Source organism: Balaenoptera acutorostrata, chromosome 2 (assembly GCF_949987535.1).
Source record: "Balaenoptera acutorostrata chromosome 2, mBalAcu1.1, whole genome shotgun sequence".
Classification (NCBI taxonomy): domain Eukaryota; kingdom Metazoa; phylum Chordata; class Mammalia; order Artiodactyla; family Balaenopteridae; genus Balaenoptera; species Balaenoptera acutorostrata.
In genome coordinates, this window is record NC_080065.1 from 55,228,013 (window position 1) to 55,249,689 (window position 21,677).

Sequence of the window (21,677 nt, forward strand, 5' to 3'; positions counted from 1 at the left end):
TTACTCTAAGTCAGACCTTTCTTTCTTGCCCTCTGTATGACTAGGATGCTTGAATACAACTGAACTTGAGGCTTCCAATATACAAACACTATACTAGTAACGTTTACTAAGTTATGCTCTTTTTCTCCATATGTAGTTATGACTTATCAAAGATATTTATGGGTTAGAGTGAAGTCCCAAAATGTGTCAGATAAATGGAAGGAGAAATCTGTTTTGCTAAGCTGTATTGGGGTTCCACATAAAAAAGAGGTCCCAACTATAAAATTTGTTTTCTCTCTAATAAATTATTGATAGCGACTTTCAAAGGTAATTGCTATAGAGGAATTGTAAGCACCTTGCTTGTCCTGTTCATCTTATATCACTTCTCTTGCAGCTCTACTTTTCTTCCTAGTTCATCTTCAACCATAATGTTGCTTCTCTTTTTTTTCAGCTTTCATCCTTTCTGTGAAAATGGCTAGTCTGTATTTAATTTGGAACTGTAGGAAATTTTGCTATGGATCTCTGACAGTTCAAACAATATAACAGACTTTAATTTAAATAGAGCAAGAGTTGATTCACAGAGGCCCCAGGATTTTTGAAGACTATATGAAATTACTCTGTACTACCACTGAGTGGTGGAAAATGTATGAAAAACTGGCCTAAATTACTTCTGGCTGCCTTCCACTGCCTGGTAAATTAGCCCACAGACATCAATGAGTGTGAGCCATAACACCAGGTTCATCTTCTCTAGTTTCTAAATAAATAAATAAATAAATAAATAAATAAGTCCCGCAGGCAGATAGGAAGGACACTACCTGCAAAGCCGTCGTCGAAAACATCAGAAGCTGGCATAACACGTCCATTTTAACGGTAATGGGTTCTTTATTATTTAATCAGGACGGCTTCTGGGCGATTCATGAACCACTTATTGAATCACCGAGTTTAAGAAATCTGAAAAAAAATATTGGGAGTTGGTAAACACCATCTCCTGATTGATCAATAGCACCTAGTGTTTCAGAATGACACGAGAGACTTTTTACTCTATTGGCATTTAAAGGCCATGAAACTGTTTTCAGTTGAACATAGTGAATAGTGAATCTCTATAAATCATAGAAAGCTCATTGTTAAAATCCACCATCATCTTTGGCCTATACAGTCACTAAGTAGAGAAAAGTATGCATTCTGTTGGCTGGGCTGCAGTTCCTAAACAATTCATCTTTCAGGATTTCTTTTTCTTGAGAAGAGAAACTAAAATAAAATGTTATGACTCTTTTTGAGCCAACTATAAAACATAAATGTAATCTCAATCCCTGATCAAAATATCACTGCATTTTTTAAAATATCACACATAGCTGTTAAAGCAATTAAGTCCACTGCATTAATAAAGAGGAAAAAAGAAATTCAAGAAAGTTACTATTATGTCTTTGTGCTCCAGTGAACTGACCTTTTTAAAGGGCCTTGTGTTTAAAAAAACTTTATTACTTGGTCAGATTACAATCAGAGTTGTTCAGTTTACTATTAAAGAGGGAAAAAAAAGCACCAACTTTCCCCAAAATCTCTACCCATTGTCTTTCACATCTATCTTTTACTAATGGCTTTAACTTTGTGAGCATTCCCATGAGGATGCACAACTGAAATATTTTTATAAAATACAGGATAATTAAACCCATTACAGCCCTGTCAACACTAATCATGCTTACACATAGAAAATGCAAAGAGGCAATAAGGCTTACATAATGCTTTTTGGATTAATTCTTTCAATTAATTCAATGGAACACTTTATTGCAACTAGTAATAATCTTACATCTCTGACAAAACCAGTGGTGATTTCTTGACTGTATTTTATCAGCAATTTAGGGATTCCCTTTTGGAGTTTAAAGGCCTTCATAGAGCTTTAACTAGGCAGGGTCTGGCAAGAGATCAAAACCGGTCCTTGTATTTAGTATACAGAGATTGTCCTAGCAAATGGGCTGTGCAATAGAAACAGGATAGAGGAGAGAGAAATGGTACTTGGAAAAAAAAAAAAAAAAAGCAAGCGGAGGAAAGCCTTCAAAAATGCACAGGAATACTGAGCATGCATACAGTTTGTCTTTCTGGTGGTAGACACTAAGATTCCATTATAAAAACATGAGCCAAGTCAAGGGAGAAATTCCAGACTGGCTTGATTTCTGGGGAGAGTAGATCTTCAACAATGTTTAATATTTAGGTTATATGATCTCGCTAAAAACATCTCAGAAAATGATATTGCTAGTGCTTTCTGTTAATAACTACCAAAAGATGTCAAACAAATTCTCTGTGGTCTATCTTTACAGCCCTTTACCCAGTTTTGGCACAAGGCAAGTACAGTGTTATAATTTATCTATTACTAACATTAAAAATTGTTAGGTTATAGTATGGTTATTCAGAAGAGCTACCTTCTAAAATAAATTTCCAATTCCTTCAATTTCATCATCACATTAATTAATTCAAAAGAGCCCATTTTAAACATTTATCTTTTGATCTTTGAGTAAAGCATTGTGCTAGGTAATTGAAAATCTCTTGTTTGGGGCTTTTAAAAATATGTAACTATAAGTTTTAAGAATATAATCTGGCTATTAGCAGATATGAACCAAAATTTTAATGAATAATGTTGCCCTACATAACCTATCTGAATTTCTAAAACTTTACACTATAATCATGTTAAGGTGAACTTTGAACAAAGACAATTTTTGAAAAGAATTTTTGTTGCTTGCCTGTACTTTATGTATGACTCACTTTTTCACAAAGTATTTAATAGTTGAAGGTAATGATAGAGCAATAGTGCTTAAAACCTCGATATTATTAAAAAAAATAATATACCACTTAATGAACGTCTATTAAGTGTTTTATATACATTACAGTGTTATACATAATTATTTACATGACAACCAGATGATGTGTGTATTACTACCTAAACTCACTCAACAAATGAGGTCACTGAATATTAGGAAGGTTAAGTAATATGTCCAAGGTCACAATGTTAGGAAGTTAGACCTAAGTCTATCAGTTTCCAAAGTCTAATCCTGAAGCCCTATGCAGATGACATGTGGAAAAACATCTGCTTTCTTAAATATAGTTAGTTATACCTGAGCTAATTTATATTCTTCATATTTAAATAACTAGACTCTTGGAATATATGTTAAAGGACCAGCAAAGAAGTTCTCAAACTGTAGAAAAGATGAGTCACTATAATAAATTTTCAAAGACAAATTTTCATTTTCTCATTTTCATTTCCTGGGCGTTGGTTTTTTGTTGTTGTTGTTTGTTACTATTAGATACTTTGGCATTCCTATAGAACTTAGTTTTTTTTACCAACAAAATGAAATATGTAATCACTGAATTAAAGCTTGGCTTATGCGCTATTAAATTATATAAATCTAAATTCTTTCTGATATTTCTTCCCATTTATTTAACATTTCTAACACTCACATCATCAACCCCTTTTACAGCCTCGTTTCAGTTCCCCTAATCTGTTCAGTTTGTGTTCTGTTTGAGTATGCAGGAGAAAATTTGCCACAATGATATAGTAAAGTATTTTGGGAACAGCCTGAAATATGGGAACACTGGGCCCTATAAAAGTTACTCATTATGCAAAGTTTGAAGCACTACATATTAGGCTTCTATCAATGGCTGACTTCTGGAGCAATTCATCATCACTCTCCAGAGATTACTTACTCTAGAAAGCTGGTGATATAGTCTCGACTGCAGGCAGACCAGGAAAAGGGATTGGTATTTGCAGTAATGTGAGCTGCCATAAGTTTTGCTGCTTCATGACCTTTCGTCCCACAAGAATTTCCAATTCCATCATGGTTCATACCAAAACTGTTTTAACAAGGAAGAAACATAAGAAACATAAAAGAAAAAAATAAGAAAAAAATAAAACAAACAAACCCTCAATACATCCTTTATTTCCTTATTTGATCATTTATTAGCCTTATCAACATATGGCTTCCATCAAGATAGACCAGATTCTCTAAGGAAATATAGAATTGATGTTAGAGATTAAGGAATAATTCAATGATACAATATATTTCTAAATCTCTTTAAATTTATCATATACTCTCAAATGTTATTTCATATGATGCAGTCTCTCCTTGAACAGAGAGGGGATATATATTAATTCTAACTTTATAAATGAGAAAAACTGAGATTTACTAAAGGTAATTAACCTATTAAAGATCACACAGTTAATAAGTGTTGAAATTGTTAGTAGAACCTACCTCTAACATGCTAGAGTTCAAGCTACCTCACTTGCTGAATCCAAAAGGGAATTATGAAAAGATAGTTATGATCCAGAGTTCTAGGTTATAAGCCAAACATAAAAGTCCTTTTTCTTATTAATATGGATAAAGGAGAATTAAATACATTATGTAATTTATGTTTGTGTGTGTATGTGTCTTCAAAACACCTTTTGAAAAATCCTGATACATTTAAGGATTATGAATATAGCCTTTTCTTTACCATGGCCTCCCTGATTTTTTAAAGCTTTTCTTTGTCATTTTTTCCTGTGTCCTGTAGCCATGCTTAGTGTTATCAATGTGATTTAAAAACATATCTCAATGATAAATCATAAAATTTTTCTGTAAAGGATCTATCCACTGCATATGAATAAATTTAAGCCTTTCAGCACAAGTAGCCAGAAGTTTAGGTGAAAATCACTAAAAAAATCCTTATTGTGTCCACTGTGACATTCTAATAAATGCACCATGATATGTGTTCAAGGGAATAACTAATTTGTGTGACATTAGTATAATACAGATAAGAATAGTTGCTGGAGAAAAATTTGGAGAGATAGTTGAGAACAGATAATGACAAGATAATAAATGAAAGTAAATATCAATACTTTTGGCAGTGTACAGACTTTGAAGATTTGTGAGAAGGAGCAACTGAAGATTTCTGAGTAGGAAAATGTGGAATTGACCTGTATTTTAGACAGATCATTATAGTAATTCTGTGGTGGAAACAATAGAGTGGAAAGAGAATAGAGCCAGGGAGCGCAGAGAGAAGATGATAACCAATTAAGAAATGATGTAGGTCTGAACTAGGGCACGGCATAGAGAAGTGGGATTAGATTTGAGACATGTTCAGGAAGGTGAGTTAACTGGCCTTCATAAATACAATATAAAAGAGCTATAATAAAGACATATAATATGTCCGTGTATGGCGGGAGGAGGGAGGAGGAACTAATAATTCAGGTATAGGGACTAACATAAGCAAAGGAAGAGAATCATATGAGAGCCCTTCCAAATAACCAAATAACCTTCCAAGAACATCAATACTTAGTCTTCTTGTGTTTGACATCAACACACTCAAGTCAACCTCTTCTAGGAACATAATGGTGGAATTTACTGTTTGTTGAATTAGACATATATTCTGTGAAAACAATCAGCTATAGATTTACATTAAAAATTCCTTACTATAAATTTATAATTCAATAAACTTAATATTCTACATTTCTCTCAAAGGTTGATGCTACGATGTGATTACACTATGATTCTTTTCAAATGATGATACTGATAGCTTAAAAAATATTATTTCCTTTTAGCAGTAGTCTCATACAAATCTCTGAGTAATATTAAGATAGTTGTAGGCAGGCACAGATAGCTTTCAGAAAATCACTTTTGAGATTCCCAACTTCCTTACTTACTCTTTTCTAAAAAAAAAGTAAAGCTTCTTTTGAAATCATATTTCTACCACGTTATAAAAGTAAGACTTATCTTTCAGTCATCCATAATTTCACAATAGTTCATTGCCTTTGGCTATAAAAAAATGGGTGTCAAGGAAAGAGACAATTGGAAACATTTAGGGTCAGCACTGAGAAAAAGAATGACTTTATTGATTGAATAACATATGTAGTTTCTTGTTTTCAACAAGTTTATAGGAAGATATAATCAAATTAACAGCTGACGGGTCGTTAAAAAATTTGATGATAGATCACCATGGTTACGTTTTGACAAAGAATTCAAAAGGAGCTCAAAGAACAGAGTGATATTTCTATAATAAATTCCTTTCATCTTATCTATTTACTTATGTGATCCAATTTTCTCAACATTCACATCTATAGAAACAAAATAAAGAAATTGAATTGGTGCTGAAATCCTGCCTCATTCTAGCAGTAATGAAGTAACGGCAGTAATTGAAAATATACATTTAAAGATACGTCTTCTAACAGAAACTTTATTTTTATATTTAATTATTAAAATTCATAATATGGATATATTCTTCTAATCAATTATTAACTAATAGTTGTAATGTAATGAACATATAATTCAGAAAAAAAATTTTTATGATCACAGGAAATTTAAAAAATGTAATTACAACTTAAATTGTTTTGTTACAGAGATATTTGATATAATTAAAAATACTTTTAAGCATAAAAACATATTTTAAAAGTATATTAAGAAATATTAAAATATACATTAGGGTTGATATTCTGGGAGGGAAAGGAAGAGCAGACATATTGAGTTAAAGGAGGGAAAAAAGATGCAAATTTTGGCTATAAAATAAGAAGCTGTTAAGTGTATTTTTTTAATAATCTTTTTAAGAAATATTTATTTATTTATTAATTTGGCTGCACAGGGTCTTAGCTGCGGCACGTGAGATCCTTGTTGCCGCATGTGGAATCTAGTTCCATGACCAGGGATCGAACCTGGGCCCCCTGTATTGGGAGCACAGAGTCTTACCCACTGGACCACCAGGGAAGTCCCCTGTTAGTGTATTTTTAAAATGCATAATGATGGTTACCAAATTGCTATGGCATTTAGATTCAATCAGGTATATTTAAAGGAGGTTTTTATTTTTTACATACTAATTTTTGCAGTACTCTAGAAATTCTATCCTTTGCAATTAGTCAGACAAAAAATTTTGGACATCAACTGAAAAATAAACAATAGGGTACATAGTTTTTAAAACTTCAGAAGTATAGGGAGGAGATATGGAGATATATGTATATGTATAGTTGATTCACTTTGTTATACAGCAGAAACTAACACACCATTGTAAAGCACTTATACTCCAATAAAGATGTTAAAAAAAAATTCAGAAGTATATAAGGGAAACGATTTAAAAACTAATGAACTCAAGTATCTGAAGAAGTAAACCTTAAATTCTAGTTCTACTTACAATCCTTATAGTTTAAGTGTCAGATGCAGATAGCTGTCTTAAGGATTTCAGTTTCAGGTGTCTAAGAGAATGTATACTTTTGCAGCTTATATTTAAAACATAAGACATCCCAGAAATGACCTGACCAATGTCAACTAGTTCACTGACAGTGACACAAAGTGAAATGGGAGTTTACAATTGCCGTTCATGACATCAGCTTCAAAAGATCCCTCTAATACACTGACCAAGCTGGAGAAAGAGAGAGAGAGTGTGTGTGTGTGTGTGCGTGCGTGCGTGCATGCGTGTGTGTGTGTATGTATATATATACACATATATATTACAGATAAGCTCCTTCCTGAGGAAACTCTATCAGTGAGGAGTTTGTCAAAAGAAATGAAACTTACTCGTGATTAGAGAAAATAAACGAGTCTACTTTAAACCATCATACTGGCAAAAATTAGAATGCTACCTAGGACTAAGTGTTGACAGTGGTGTAGAGAAACTGGGATCTTAGCATGCAACAGTTATAGTGTGGTCAGGCAGCAGTTCCAGAGAGCAATTCAGCAGTATTTGGTCATATTAAATAGAGGAAACATTATGACCCAGCAATCCTGTTCTTGGAGAGATATCCCAGAAATATTCCCAAAGGGAACATGTATGAGGATGTTCATGACAGAGTTATTTATGATAGCAAGGAGTTGAAGACAATCTAGGTATTCATCACTGGGGAATGGATAAATAAACTTTGGCAGATGCATATTATGGAATACTAAGCAGAAGTTGGAAGCAACAAACAAGATAGATGTCTACACATAAATATAGGTAGATCTTAAAAACACTGAAAAAATTGAGAAAAGGAACAAGGTCTATAGCACTATATCATACATGCAAACAAAAATTACATATATCTTATCAAATAACAGAGAAAGGCCAAGGAATTGTTCCAGATTAAAGACTTTAGAGACATTACCAAATGCAACAGAAACTGGATTGAAGGGGGAAAAAGTTATAAAAATATTGCTGGCACAAGTGAGGAAATTTGAATAGGACTATATATCAGATAATAGTAGTGTATCAATGTTAAACTTTCTAATGTGATAATTATACTCTTATGTAAGAGATTATCTTTTCTTCTCAGGAAACAGATGCTGAAATAGTTAGGGATAGGGGACATGTCTACAACTTCTTCTCAAATAGTACAGAAAAAAATTCATGTACATATACAAAAAGAGAGAAAGAAATGTTGCAAAATATTAACAATTTTTAAATCTGACTCAGGGACACATAGGAAATCTTTCTACTGTACCAAATTTTCCATAAGTTTGAAAACATTTCAAACTTAAAAAGTTAAAAAATAAACACAGACATATATAAAACAACCTGCAATATTCTGCAAGGATACATATGAATTCAAATATAGATATCAAATTTATTAAAGGAGTTATCTATGGGAGGGAAGAAATGGGAATGGAAAATAGGAATATAGAAATATACACACATATATGAAACAAAAAGGGGCCTTGCTGGGACTGATAATGATGTTGTGCCAAGAAATAAGGATAGATAGATAGATAGAAAATAAACTCAACTCTCTGCTCTTGAGTTAAAAAATAATAATTTAAAAAAAAAAGAACAAAAGAGAGTTTGGTGAACCTGGCGCCCACCCCAGTGAGTGAATAGTGATAACAAGAGAATACTTCCATGGTTGGTTTTATGTGTTTAATAAAATTAATCATTTAATTTTAATAAAATTAATAGATTAGGCAATGATTCTCATTTGTGGAGGGTTAGAGAAAGAGAGAAAATCGGGAGAGAAAGTCTTCCTTAGGCCTCTTGTGATTCCCCCACATTTTGCTGAGTATGCCAAGTCTGCAAGGCCTGCTCTTAACCCAGGCCATTCCTCAGGACAACTTTAGGAAATGAGGTAACATCTCCCCCTGGACAAAGCACGTTTACTTACTACTTGCTATAAAAGTATTAGATTTCCCAAGCTCGGTGTTTCTCAGTTTTGATGCAAACCCACTACATGTGTGGCATTCATCTGGGCCATACTGTGTTGTCCATTTGGGATTTGGGGCCAAAAGGAACCAAAATAAATATGCTGATGCTTATGCTGCTTGCTGTGCTGAAGTCTCTGATCCAGGAATCTCATGTCTTTTGCTAGCATCCATGCAATGGTAATAAGTTAACTTATTAGCTTATAAATAAGGTAAAATCAAATCTCAAACTCAATGAGAGAGAAGTTTGTAGTTGATTAGGATAACATACCCAATTATGGAAAGCTAAGTAATCCTGAAACTAAAGTACTTCAAAATTAGTCTTAATTTTTCAGAAAATGAAGCCCCAAATCTATTAAAACAAAGTAAGTTATTTCCCAGGAAATAAATTATATGTTGAAGATTTTCAACTAAATCTCCCAGGGGAAACAAATGAAAGATCAGAAATTCCTTTTCTCATATCTTAGTACTTCTGATCTATTTCAAAAGTTTAAAGGACACTCTTATTTCTACATTGTGAGTAAAAAGTTTTCCCTTTTCCTCTAAGATATCACCCAAAAGCAATAAGAAAAATAAGAAAAAAGAAACACAAACTTTACATTTAATGAAAAGTAGGAAACTTCTAAAACCATAAACCACCATATCATAATGTATGTGGGAGGATGACTGAATACAGAAAAATCAGAGCAATGTGGAAAGACACACAGAGGGGACAAGAAGAAGTGATCTAAGCTAAAACGAGTAGAGCATGTTCTCCAAAGTTAAGTGCAACAATCTGAGGGACAAAACCAACAATACTTTCTCATAAGCAATTGGTGTAAGGGTGCAAACTGTTGGAATATACACCCTTGTTCTAGCTGTCAGAGGAAGAGTAGATGGGGCTAACTGGGGAGTCATAAAAACCATATTTGTAGGAATCAGTCTGTCAGTGAGGAAAGGTGAAAGAGAGATTCTACCTTGCCAGCAGTTGTTAAAGAAATACAGGGTTAAAGAACTTGAATCATACAATACTGTATATCAGTAATAAATTCCTGCTGAGAAAGTAGCTCTGGTGCCTACCCAACATAAACCTTCTACAAGTAGTTCATCCAGAAAAATCAAACTCATTCAAAGATGTGTGATTCAAAAGGAACAAGAAGTATGTCTAGAATATATTAAATAATTTTTTAAAAAAAGAACAGGAAAATACAAACAGAAGATGAGGGACACTTGGCAGAAAAAAATATTGCTACAGGAAAGATAAAAATTGGACACATATGAACTCAAACTTAACAAAGCCATCATTTCATAAAAACAAGAATTTAACGCAGAGATACAAGCAATCAGGGAAGATACGGCAAGATGAGAGATGAAAGCATGAACTGTCAGAGGAAATAAATGTGGGGGGGGGTTTGAATAAAACCATCACAGGAAAAAGACCATGATGAGTTAGCAAAAAAAAAAAAAAAAGGCAACTGCTGAAAACATTCCTCATAGAAGTAAAAAGAGCAAGCAAAATAAAGTTGTACAAAGAGTTTAAAAGGATCAAAGTAAAGGAATCCAATATATATATCACTGTTGTCCCCAAAGAGAAGAATCAAAATAATAAACAGAAAGAAAAGTGACTTAAAAATACAAGAAAAATTTCAAGAAACAAAAATGGCTAAAATCTCATCAAATGTGAACTATTCTACTAGGAAAAACTGACACAGGTGAATCCACACTGAGTCACATCCCAGTAAACTTACTGGACATCAAAAATAAAATATATTTTGGGCAATCAGGGCAAAAGAACAAATTACCTGTAATAGTAAAACAATCAGATTAACTTCAGATTTCTCCATGGTGACATTTAACAGCAGCACACAATACAGCAGTGCCTAGGAAAAATCTTGCATCCAGCCAAACTGAGTATAAAATCATTTTGAACAAGAACTCAAGAAATAGAGGTCTTATGAATCATTCTAACAAAAATTGCTTCAAGATAAACTTCAGCTTTGTTTAAAAATAATGTAAAAGTTTGATGGTTTATTGACTCTATGTGACTCTATTTGAGTTTCATAGCAGGCAATGCATACAACACAAGTGAAACTGGTCACCAGTCAGATTAACTCCCTTGTCATACTTCTTAATTATATTATCTTGTTTTGTTTTTCTGAGGTTAATTTATTCTCTTATGTTCATACTATATGATATTTTATATCATACATACTTAAGAGAGAATAAAACATATATTTACATTTTAAAGAATAATTATAAAGCAAACATCCATGTTATCTCTTACCAAATTTAAGAAGTACAACATTTTCAGAATAATAAAAGCTTGTCTCTTGTATTCACCTTAACAGTTATATTCTTCTTCCTCCCCTGAGAGAGAACTATCTTGACTTCTGTGGTTATCATTCCCTATGCATCTCTAAACAATATATGTTAACTCTGCCTGGTTTTGAAATCTATAAAAGTGGAATCACACTGTATATATTCTTTTAAAACTTGCTTCTTTTATTCAACAATTTTTTAGAAAGCATCATCTCTGCTGAGCCGTCTAGCTATATACATCACTCATTTTCACTGCTATATAGATTTCCTTTATAAATACACCATTTAATTATCCATTCTACGATGAAGGATTTGCTGTGGTTCCTGATATGGGGCTACTATGGATAATGTTGCTATGAGTGTTCTTAAACATAATTCCTGGTCATATATGTAAGAGTATCTCTAAAACAGCTTCTTAAACTTTTGGTGTCCTTTACATTCTTAAAAATATTGAAGACCCCAAAGATCTTTTGTTTATGAGGGTGTATGTGGTGATATTTATCATAATAAAAATTAAAACTGAGAAACTTTTAAAATAGTTATTAATTCATTTTAAGTAATAATAAACCCAATACATGCTAACATAAATAACCATTTTAATTTAAAAAATCTTCCCAAACAAAAGAATGTCAGTGAGAATAATAGCATTGTTTAATTACATTTTTGCTAATCTCTTTAATGTCTGGCTTACTAGAAGATAGCTGGATTCTCATATCTCCTTCATCATTCAGTCTATTGTGGTATTTTGTTTTGGTTGAAGTATATGATGAAAATCTGGCCTCACACTAATGTATAGTTAGAAAAGGGAAGAGTATTTTCGTTAGCCCTTTCAGATAATGATAGATTTTTTTGATTCTACAAGAAAACTTGACAACTAGTAATTTCTTAAAGGTTAGTTGCAATGTGGATTCTGAATCCATTATCAGTGATCTCTTTGTATCCTGTTTCATCAATATCACCAATCTCATTGGAAAAGTCTTTAAGCATTAGGAAGCTGTCAAGCTCATATTGACAGCTGGAACTTATCCTAAATTTGAATTTTTGCTCAAAAGCTCAAATTTTATCATTGGCAATAAATAATGTTGGTTGTTTTCCTTGAACAATAAACTCATTTGTTCATTTTTCAAGTGAATTTCTGCCAACAACTCATAACTTCTCATTTGTTCTTTAAAAAAAAATTGTGTTCCAGGGAAAAAGCAGCTATTTCATCTGAGATATGGAGCAAAACGTGCTTTACATACTTCCCATTTTGTGATACAGATGATTTGATAAAAGACATGTACTTAAGGGTCATGATTTAATAAAATTAATAATTCTTTTGGTTCATCAAAGACATTCTTAAGTGAAACTGGCATGATGGTGACAAATACAATGACTATTAGTATGGTTGCCTTGATTCATGCTAAAGTGCCAGTACATAACCATCACTGTTTTTGCGCAGAGTAAACAACACAGTTTAAAAAAAAAAAAAAGACAAATTAAGTCTTAGTATTACTATGAAAGTAGTTTTAATCTGAAAGTGCTTTGGGAATCCCAGGGACTATGGACCACAATATGAGAACCACTGCTCTGGGATATTTGTAGAAAATAAATTCTTGGGTCATAGTTAGATAAAATTTCAACTTTGCTAGATAATACCAAACAGCTTTTCAAAGTGGTTGCACCAATTTGCATTCTCACCTATAGTGTATAAGAATTCCAGTTGTACCACATCTTCACCAATATTTGGTATTTTCAGACTTTTAAATTTGTGCTAATCATGGTGGATATAACTTATATTTTCCTGATTATTAATCAGATTGAACATCTTTTGACATATATGTTTATCAAGCATTTGGATTTCTTCCTTTGTAAAATGTTCAAGTACTTTGTATGTTTAATTTGTAGGAGTTCCTTACATCAGCTGCCTGTCATTTGCAAACATCTTTTCCTACACTGTGTCCTATCTTTTCATTTTATGGTGTTTTTCAATTAAGTTTTTAATTTTAATGTAGTTAATTTGGTCAATCATACTTAATGGTTAGTATTCTTTATGTCTTACTTCTATTATATGTTCTAAAACCTGTAATGGTTTGAATTCTACATGTCGGTATTGTTGGATCCTATGGTAAGAATATATTTAGCTTTGTAAGAAAATGCCAAACTGTCTTCCCAAGTGACTGTTAATAATACATCTTAAGCTTATGTATGGCTTGACAAAGGGATCTATTTATACTAGTTACTTCACTAAGCAGAAAGTTTTTTTTTATATTTTGTTTTATTCACAGTACTTAACATCTGATCAGAGTTTAATAATTGGAGATGAACACTTAGAGGGTTAGTGAAGTGAACGAAAAATCTATCAGCTGAGATTTAACTTGGATAAACTGAGGAGACTCACAAGGTTAAAATGCAGATCTAATAAACATTCTCTTATAAAGCATGGAATCCATAGAATCTGACACTCCATATTCACTACAATGAACTTAATTTTTTTCTGCACTTGTTCTTGAAATTACCATAACTAGAGTTATATAACTCACAAGTACAGGAAGGCTCAACTCTGCTCATGGGTTCTGGGACTAACTTTGTTCACCATTAGGGAGAATATACAGAGACTGAAGCCAATAGCTTTGTGGAACAGCAATAAATATGGCATGTTGTTGGTCCAGTTCAGTTCTAGTTTTTGAGGTAATTGTAGTTGTTGGGCTCTGGTCCTACTTCTTGTGAAAAAGACACTACCTTGCACATAAATCTTTAGTAACTGAATTCCTTGATTATTTCATCTACTCCTGAGACTCTGAGACCTTGACCAGTATTCCACTTCTTTTTGATCAGGGATTCCATTGGGCTTAGTGGTATTGAAGTTCTGGGTATGTAGCCCAGATTCCCTTATGCTTCACCCTCTGGGCTACACACTTACAGCTATCTACAGGACTTCCCTGATATTGACAATTTCCTGACTGAATTTTTATCTAAACACTGCTGGCAGACTAAACTAGTAAAGTTCTCACAAAGTGAATTGGATATGATGTGCTTAATTAATTAGTTAACATAATTTACTTTAAATAGATCCTGTTGATTATATAGCAGGAGGTATTGGGAACTAGACCAATTTAGAAAATAAAAGCTTATGACTATAGCATAGGAACACATAGTTGCTTTATTAGAGTGTTATTTTACTCATGGTTTTGTGTGCTTTTGTTAAGAACTATTGATGCTTATGCATTGTGCTGCTCTAGGCAAAAATATAAGGTCAAGGAAAAGGGACAGAGAAGACAGTGGCTGTGGAGTGTGGTTAAAAAGAAAAAGATGATGCAATTAGGTTTGTCAGGTTTGATCTAAACCCTTAGCAGTTTAATTTCTGTAGGAAAAATTGTAAAGCAGTGAGTTTGAAACTCTGGTTGCTAATCAATTTTTTCATATGTAAACATTTAAAAACATAATTTTAAATAACATAGGATCTTAAGAATTACAACTATACCATTAGAGGGGGGGAAAAGGCACTCTATTCATTTGGCCTGATTTCTTCACCTGCCCTATCCAGCAGGGTTTCTCTTCTCTGGGGCACAGTCCTACCTGGATGGTCCCTCTCACTAAAGTGCAACCTAGGTTCTTGACTTCACCCCATATGAGAACAGGTGTTCATTCAGTGCATGGAGAAACACTCAGGAATCATACAAAGCACCTGTTAACCTATCAATGCCATTTTAATAAAAAGGTTAATTAAAATCCTATCATATATTTTTTATGAAAACTGACATTAAGATTGCAAAACTAATATAGGAAAGTAAAGGGTCAGAAAAAAACCAAGAGGATTTTGAAGAAGGAGGGGAGAACTTCAATATCTGTTATAAAACTATGGTAATTAAAGCAACATGATCTTGGCACAGGGAACCTTTGAAAATAACAACAATAAAAGCTCCAAAACAAAAATGGAACAATACTAACATTTGTTAAATCTGATTGGTGTGCTCACGGATGCCTGTTGTAACACATGCGCACATGCATACAAGCATACATACACAAACACAGAATATTTCAAAGTAAAATATTTTAAAAGAAAATATATAGTGAATTACATGTACCTGAACATATAAAGAATACTTTGTTCTAAAATTTAGCAATTAAATTTTCCTTTCAGACCAATTATACAAGATAGCTGACTTGCCTTTGTAAATTGACTTAGTTCTAAAGTTTTAAAGCTAATTTTGGGGACCTTGAAACATTTTACTCCAGAAATAATAATATAAATTATTTTTCTATGTCCAGGGTAGCCTACACAAGCCTATTTAACCTATTTTACAGGCTAAAACTGTGCCTCTGAAATGAATAATAGTATATGACAACACTGTTGGAACTAACAAGTAAACAAAGTGGAATACATTTTAATTTTTTTTCTGTAGAATTAATAGTACTCAAAGAAAAGCAGGTTTACTAAAGGAAAAGATAAGTGAAAGTTACTGAAGAAGTACTAAAAGGTACTTGTAAGTATTATCAAAAAGTTCTGTAGGTAAATGGTTCTGACTCTTTTATGTCTGAATCTTAAAATTTGTGTTTTTCTTATTTTCCTTCATAAAGATATACCACGAACACTACATAACCCCAACCTAGCAGTTTTGCTTTTCGTTTTGGCTCAGAGGTACAAACTTCCAGTTCCAAAATAAATGAGTTATGGGTATGAAATGTACAGTGTGGGGAACATAGTCAATAACTTTGTAATATCTTTGTATGGTGACATATGGTAATGACTTACTGTGGTGGTCATTTTGAAATGTATAACAATACCAAATCACTGTGTTGTGTAACAGGAACTAACATAGTGTTGTAGGTCAGTTACGCTTCAAAAACAAACAAACTCATAGAAAAAGAGATCAGATTTGTGATTACCAGAGGAAGCGGGTAGGGGGAGGGGGAACTGGATGATGGTGGTCAAAAGGTACAAATTTCCAGTTACAAATAAGTACTAGGGATGTAACTACATGATAAATATAATTAACACTGCCATGTGTTACATATGAAAGTTGCTAAGAGAGTAAATCCTAAGAGTTCTTATCACAAATTTTTTTTCTATTTCTTTAATTTTGTATCTATATGAAATGATGGATGTTTACTAAACTTACTGTGATAATCATTTCATGATGTATGTAAGTTTAATCATTATGCTGTACATCTTAAACTTACACAGTGTTATATTCAATTATATCTCAATAAAACTGGAAGAAAAAAGAATACAAAAAAAGAAGTGAGTTAGAAGATGTTCTTGAAGCAGTTGATCAAGAGTTGGAAAACTGACCAAGAGTAGGAAAAGAGAAAGTGAATAAAAAGACATCTTCCTTCAGGAGAGGAGCCTTTATCTTCATTATCACTGTATACACAATACATTCTATATTAGGTAAATATAGCAGGTGCTCAGTGAATCTCTGGAATCAATTAAATTGTACATCATTGACAGAATACCTACTGATCAACTGTAAATCATGAGACATAATTTGGTAAGTATCATACATGTATACCTCTCTTGATAGTAAATAATGTACTAAAAGTATGTAGTATCATATAAAAAGTAATAAGAGGGGGAGAGGAGAGGTTTGGGGTCAAAATAAATGGCATCACCAGTCAGAGACAAGGTGGTGGCTATATAGAGACTGAGAGATTATGCACTAAAGGTTATTCGTTAAGTTAAGCTTCTATAACTCAGGGAGAGTCTATCATATATATGAATCTATTGTTACACACGCTTTTCTCGAATACTTTTTTTAGTAAAGTACATAGTTTTCTATGAAACTGATACTTTTTCATTTGAAACTATATGTAACAAAACAAAATTTCCTTTTATACGAAGGTAGATAGATAGATAGATATGGTGAGATATATAAGGAGAGAATTTAAGTTTTGTATTTTTTAGGATATATAAGAGGCAGCTCATTTGTGATTATACTTTACATCATTTCACCATATATTATATGACCACTTAAGATTTCAAAAGTAATACAATGTATATTGTATCACAAAATAACAGCTTACTCTTGATTTTGGTACACTATTATTACTGGTTCTTTTGGAAGATTTGTAAAAACGAAAAAGAGTAAACATAGACTACTGAGTATAAATTTAATATGCATTTAGTCTGGATTTCTTTTAAAAATCAAAATAGATGTTTTCAAACCTAACAAAATCTGTACAGCTAAGGAAAATCTTAAAATGCTTAATTGAATTTTTGTGTCTAAGCAATCAATTTTACCATGTTGCTAATATATTATCATTATTCTTGTTAGATAACTATGGTACTTTAAACCCTGCCTTTCATTTTGTTAAATAATCACTAGTACATAGAACATGTACTTTTAAATTCTCCACTAAAAGAAAAAATCAGTAGATGATCAATCAGTTCTTCAAAAAGATAACACATTTACAATTACAGAAAAAAAGAACAGTTTCCTAATGTTTTTTAATATGATTAAATTTGTCTTCAAAAAGTGATGAGATAATTATAGTCTAAATTGTGACAACTATAAAATCTCAAAACTAAGCCTTCTCATTGTAGCAGAAAAATACAAAGGAAGAAAAGGGACATCTTTCTTTACAATTATTTTCCACTTATAATCTCTTTGATCTGTTCTTATTCATAACTGATCTTGGCTATGAATCACTTGTTATAAAAAAGCAAAGACGAAATTTAAGGGATGTATTCAGAAACTTCTATACCCACATCTGGCAAACATTTTTTAGATTTAACAGTTACCCACTAGGATAGTTATTACAATTTGTTCATGTGTTTTCTAAAACAGAGTTTGGAATTTCACTTCTACTTCTGGGCTTTATATACAATTTACTAAACTAAGTGAACTCAAGATCCTGAACTTATTTAGGAAGATATTTAACGAGGGGGGTGCCTAACGGAATCTAGGACCTAGACTCTTTCCATATGTGTAGAAAGCAATGTTCACATTTAGTATAAACATTTCTGACTTGAAAGTTAGGTTTCCAAAGCCAATGAAATCACTGTAATACATTTACATCTTTTCTACTACTACTTTACACTTTTTTTCTTTCATCTAACTGTAAAGACACCAGGAACCAGAGGAAACAAGCTATTTGAGATATACTAAGATTTTGGGTGTGGTGTATAGGTGTATGTGCATTTGTGTGTGCGTGTGTGTGTGTGTGTGTGTGTGTGTGTGTGTAGGGAAAAGGTAGGGAAGATAGGGAAATCATGGCAAAGATAGGGAAGGTAGCTGGAACAAGGAAACCTTTGTTATTATAATCTTCCTTGTACTATGAGCAGAATGTAAATGAATTAGTTTATGGCAGCTGAAATTCATATCAACCAATTAGTACAATGGTGTCTGCCTACAAATTCACTTCTGTTTTTCCAGCAAAATGAAGGGAATGCCTTATCAAAGTTCCTAAAGTTGATAGTGACTAAATTTTACTTCAGTAGGTTTATTATTTCTATAACACACATACATACACCTACTCTGTTCTGTAATTCCAGACACTTAATTCAGTAATTACCTGACTGGTTTAATCTATATTTTGTCATTACTGCATGTCATGGCAAAGACTTAATCACTGAAATAATTTAATTGTTAGACTTTATTATAAGAACTTTTCTAAAAAACATCTTTATGTTATTATCATTGTTTTAGCTACCATGGGAGTATGTCTGCATATGTGACAGCCTATATATGAAAATGTATATTGTATATATAATATACACATATGTGTGTGTGTGTGTATGTATGTGCGTGTGGACAAATAGGTAACATAATTTTGGCATCTTCCTGGACCTGACAGTAATGGAGTAGCATTTTAATAATAATAGCAATATGTTCTAATTTAAAATATATAAAAATTTTATACTAGATTCATAAAATCTAGTATAAATAGGAAAAAATAGGAAAATAATACCATGCATGGTATTTTTATTACTAGTTTGGGTAAGTAACAATGGCACTGTACAGCTCTAAAGCTGAATCAACTGACAGAGTAAAATGTTTGTCATGTTCCATAGACTAAAAATGTTTCCATACAAGAAAAAAATAAGTTCATTTGCTTTTTCCAAAGGGTAAAAAACCTTAAAAGAACCACAACATTCATTTTAGAGTTAGACCTTACAATACAAACATTCTTCATTCATTCATTCATCCATTAACAATTATTGACAGAATGCCTATTACCTCACATTAAAGGTCTATTTACCTCAGTCCCCATTCCCCAATACATCATGTCTGGCTTTAAATAAAAAATGGCAAGACATGCTGAAATACAGTTAAAAGGGACCAAACAAGCATTAAAACTAGGCTGAGATATTATGCAAATTTTGGAATTAACAGAGAGGGAATTGAAAATAATTATAATTAATATGTTAAGGGCTCTAATGGAAAAAGTAGACAATATAGAAGAAAAGATAGGTAATATAGGCAGAAAAATGAAAACTAAGAATCAAAAGGAAATACTAGAAATCAAAAACAGTATAACAGAAATGTAGAATACCTTTGATGATCTCATTAGTAGACTGGACTCACTGAGGAAAGAAACAGTGAGCTTGATGACAGTTCAATAGAACCTTGCCAAATTGAAACGCAGAGAGAAAAAAGAGTGAAAAAGAACCCCCACACACAACAAAACAGAATAAAACATCCATGAACTCTGGAACAATATCTGAAGGTATAACATATATGTAATGTGAATACCGGAGATAGAATAAAGAAAGAATGGAGCAGAATAAATGTTTGAAGTAATGGCCATGCATTTTCCAAAATTAACAACAGACACCAACCACAGACCCAGGAAGTTCAGAGAATACCAAACAGGATAAATACCCCAAAAATCTATACCTATGCACATTGACTCAAACTACAGAGGACAAAAGACACAAAGAAAATCTTAATAGAAGCCAGAGAAAAAAACAAAACAAAACAAAACAAAAAAACCTTACTTCTAGAGGAACAAGGGTAGGAATAACAGCAATTTCTGATCAGACACCATGCAAATTCTGAATCCAGTAAAATTATTCTTCAAAAGCTCTGAAGGATAAATGAATACTTTCTCAAACAAAAACTGAGGAAGGTTATTATCAGCAGACCTGTACTGAAAGAAATTTTAAAAGAAGTTCTTCAGGGAAAAGGAAAATTATATAGGTCAGAAACTTGGATCTACATAAATAAAGGAAAGGCATCAGAAAAGGAATAAATAAAGCAAAAATAAAATCTATTTTTCTTATTCTGAAAAATACAAAAGGTAACTGTTTCCTAAAAGTAATAATAATAGTAACAATATATTGGTGATTATAGTAAACGGTTAAATGGAATGAAGTACAGCACTGTCATAAGAGATTGGAATGAGGAATTGAAAGTATGCTGCTATAAGGTACCTGCACTACACATGAGGGAGGATACTGTTATTTGAAGGGGGACTTAGATTAGTTATAACATATATAAAAATTTATAAATATATATAAACATATATTTATCTATGTATATATATTATTAAATATATTTTATATTAAAATTTTATGCTAAAACTCAAGAGAAACAATTAAAATTTTTAAAAGAAGCATAATTGATAAGCTATGTGAAGAGATAAAATGGAATCATATAAAATGTTCAGTTAAAACCAGAGAAAGGAGAAAAAGAGAAGGAAAACAAACACAGTGCAACAAAGAGGAAAGTTACAAAAATGGTAGATATTAATTCAACTATATCAATAATCAATTTAAATATAAATGGTCTAAATACATCAATTAAAAGACAGCAATTACCAGAGTGAATAGAAATATAAGAGCCAACTGTATGTTGAACATAAGAAACTCATTATAAATATAATGACCCAGCTAAGTTAAAAGTAAGGGATGGATAGAAAATGATATACCATGCTAACATGAATCAAAAGAAAGCTGGGGTAGCTGTATTAATTTTAGACAAAGCACACTTCAGAAAAGGGAAAATTCTCAGGATAAAGAATGATATTACATAATAATATAGAGGTCAGTTCTCCAAGGAGACAATTAGAGTGTAGGCATTTAACAATAGTATCAAAACATTTGAGTCCAAAACTGATAGAAAAGCATGGGGCAATACACAAATCCACCATTATAATTAGAGACCTCCACACCCCTTTTTCAATAATTGATAGATCAAGCAGGAAAAAAAAAATCAGTAAGGATATAGTTGACCTGAACAGCACTATCAATCAACTTGATCCAAATGACATTTATAGAACACTACATACAAAAACTGCAGAATACACATTCTTCTCAAGCTTACATAGATTATTCACCAAGATAGACCACACTATAGG

The 21,677-nt window shown here is 32.2% G+C and overlaps 1 protein-coding gene across 2 annotated transcripts in view; it reads right to left on the minus strand.

Moving 5' to 3' along the window:
* Positions 1–21,677, minus strand: part of ADAMTS6 (ADAM metallopeptidase with thrombospondin type 1 motif 6) — a 274,639-nt gene that overhangs the window by 120,853 nt on the left and 132,109 nt on the right. For both annotated transcript variants that reach the window (XM_057541697.1, XM_057541698.1), the window contains exon 10: positions 3,673–3,819. In XM_057541697.1, the coding sequence (XP_057397680.1) occupies positions 3,673–3,819 (147 nt within the window). The remainder of the gene's footprint in view (positions 1–3,672; positions 3,820–21,677) is intronic.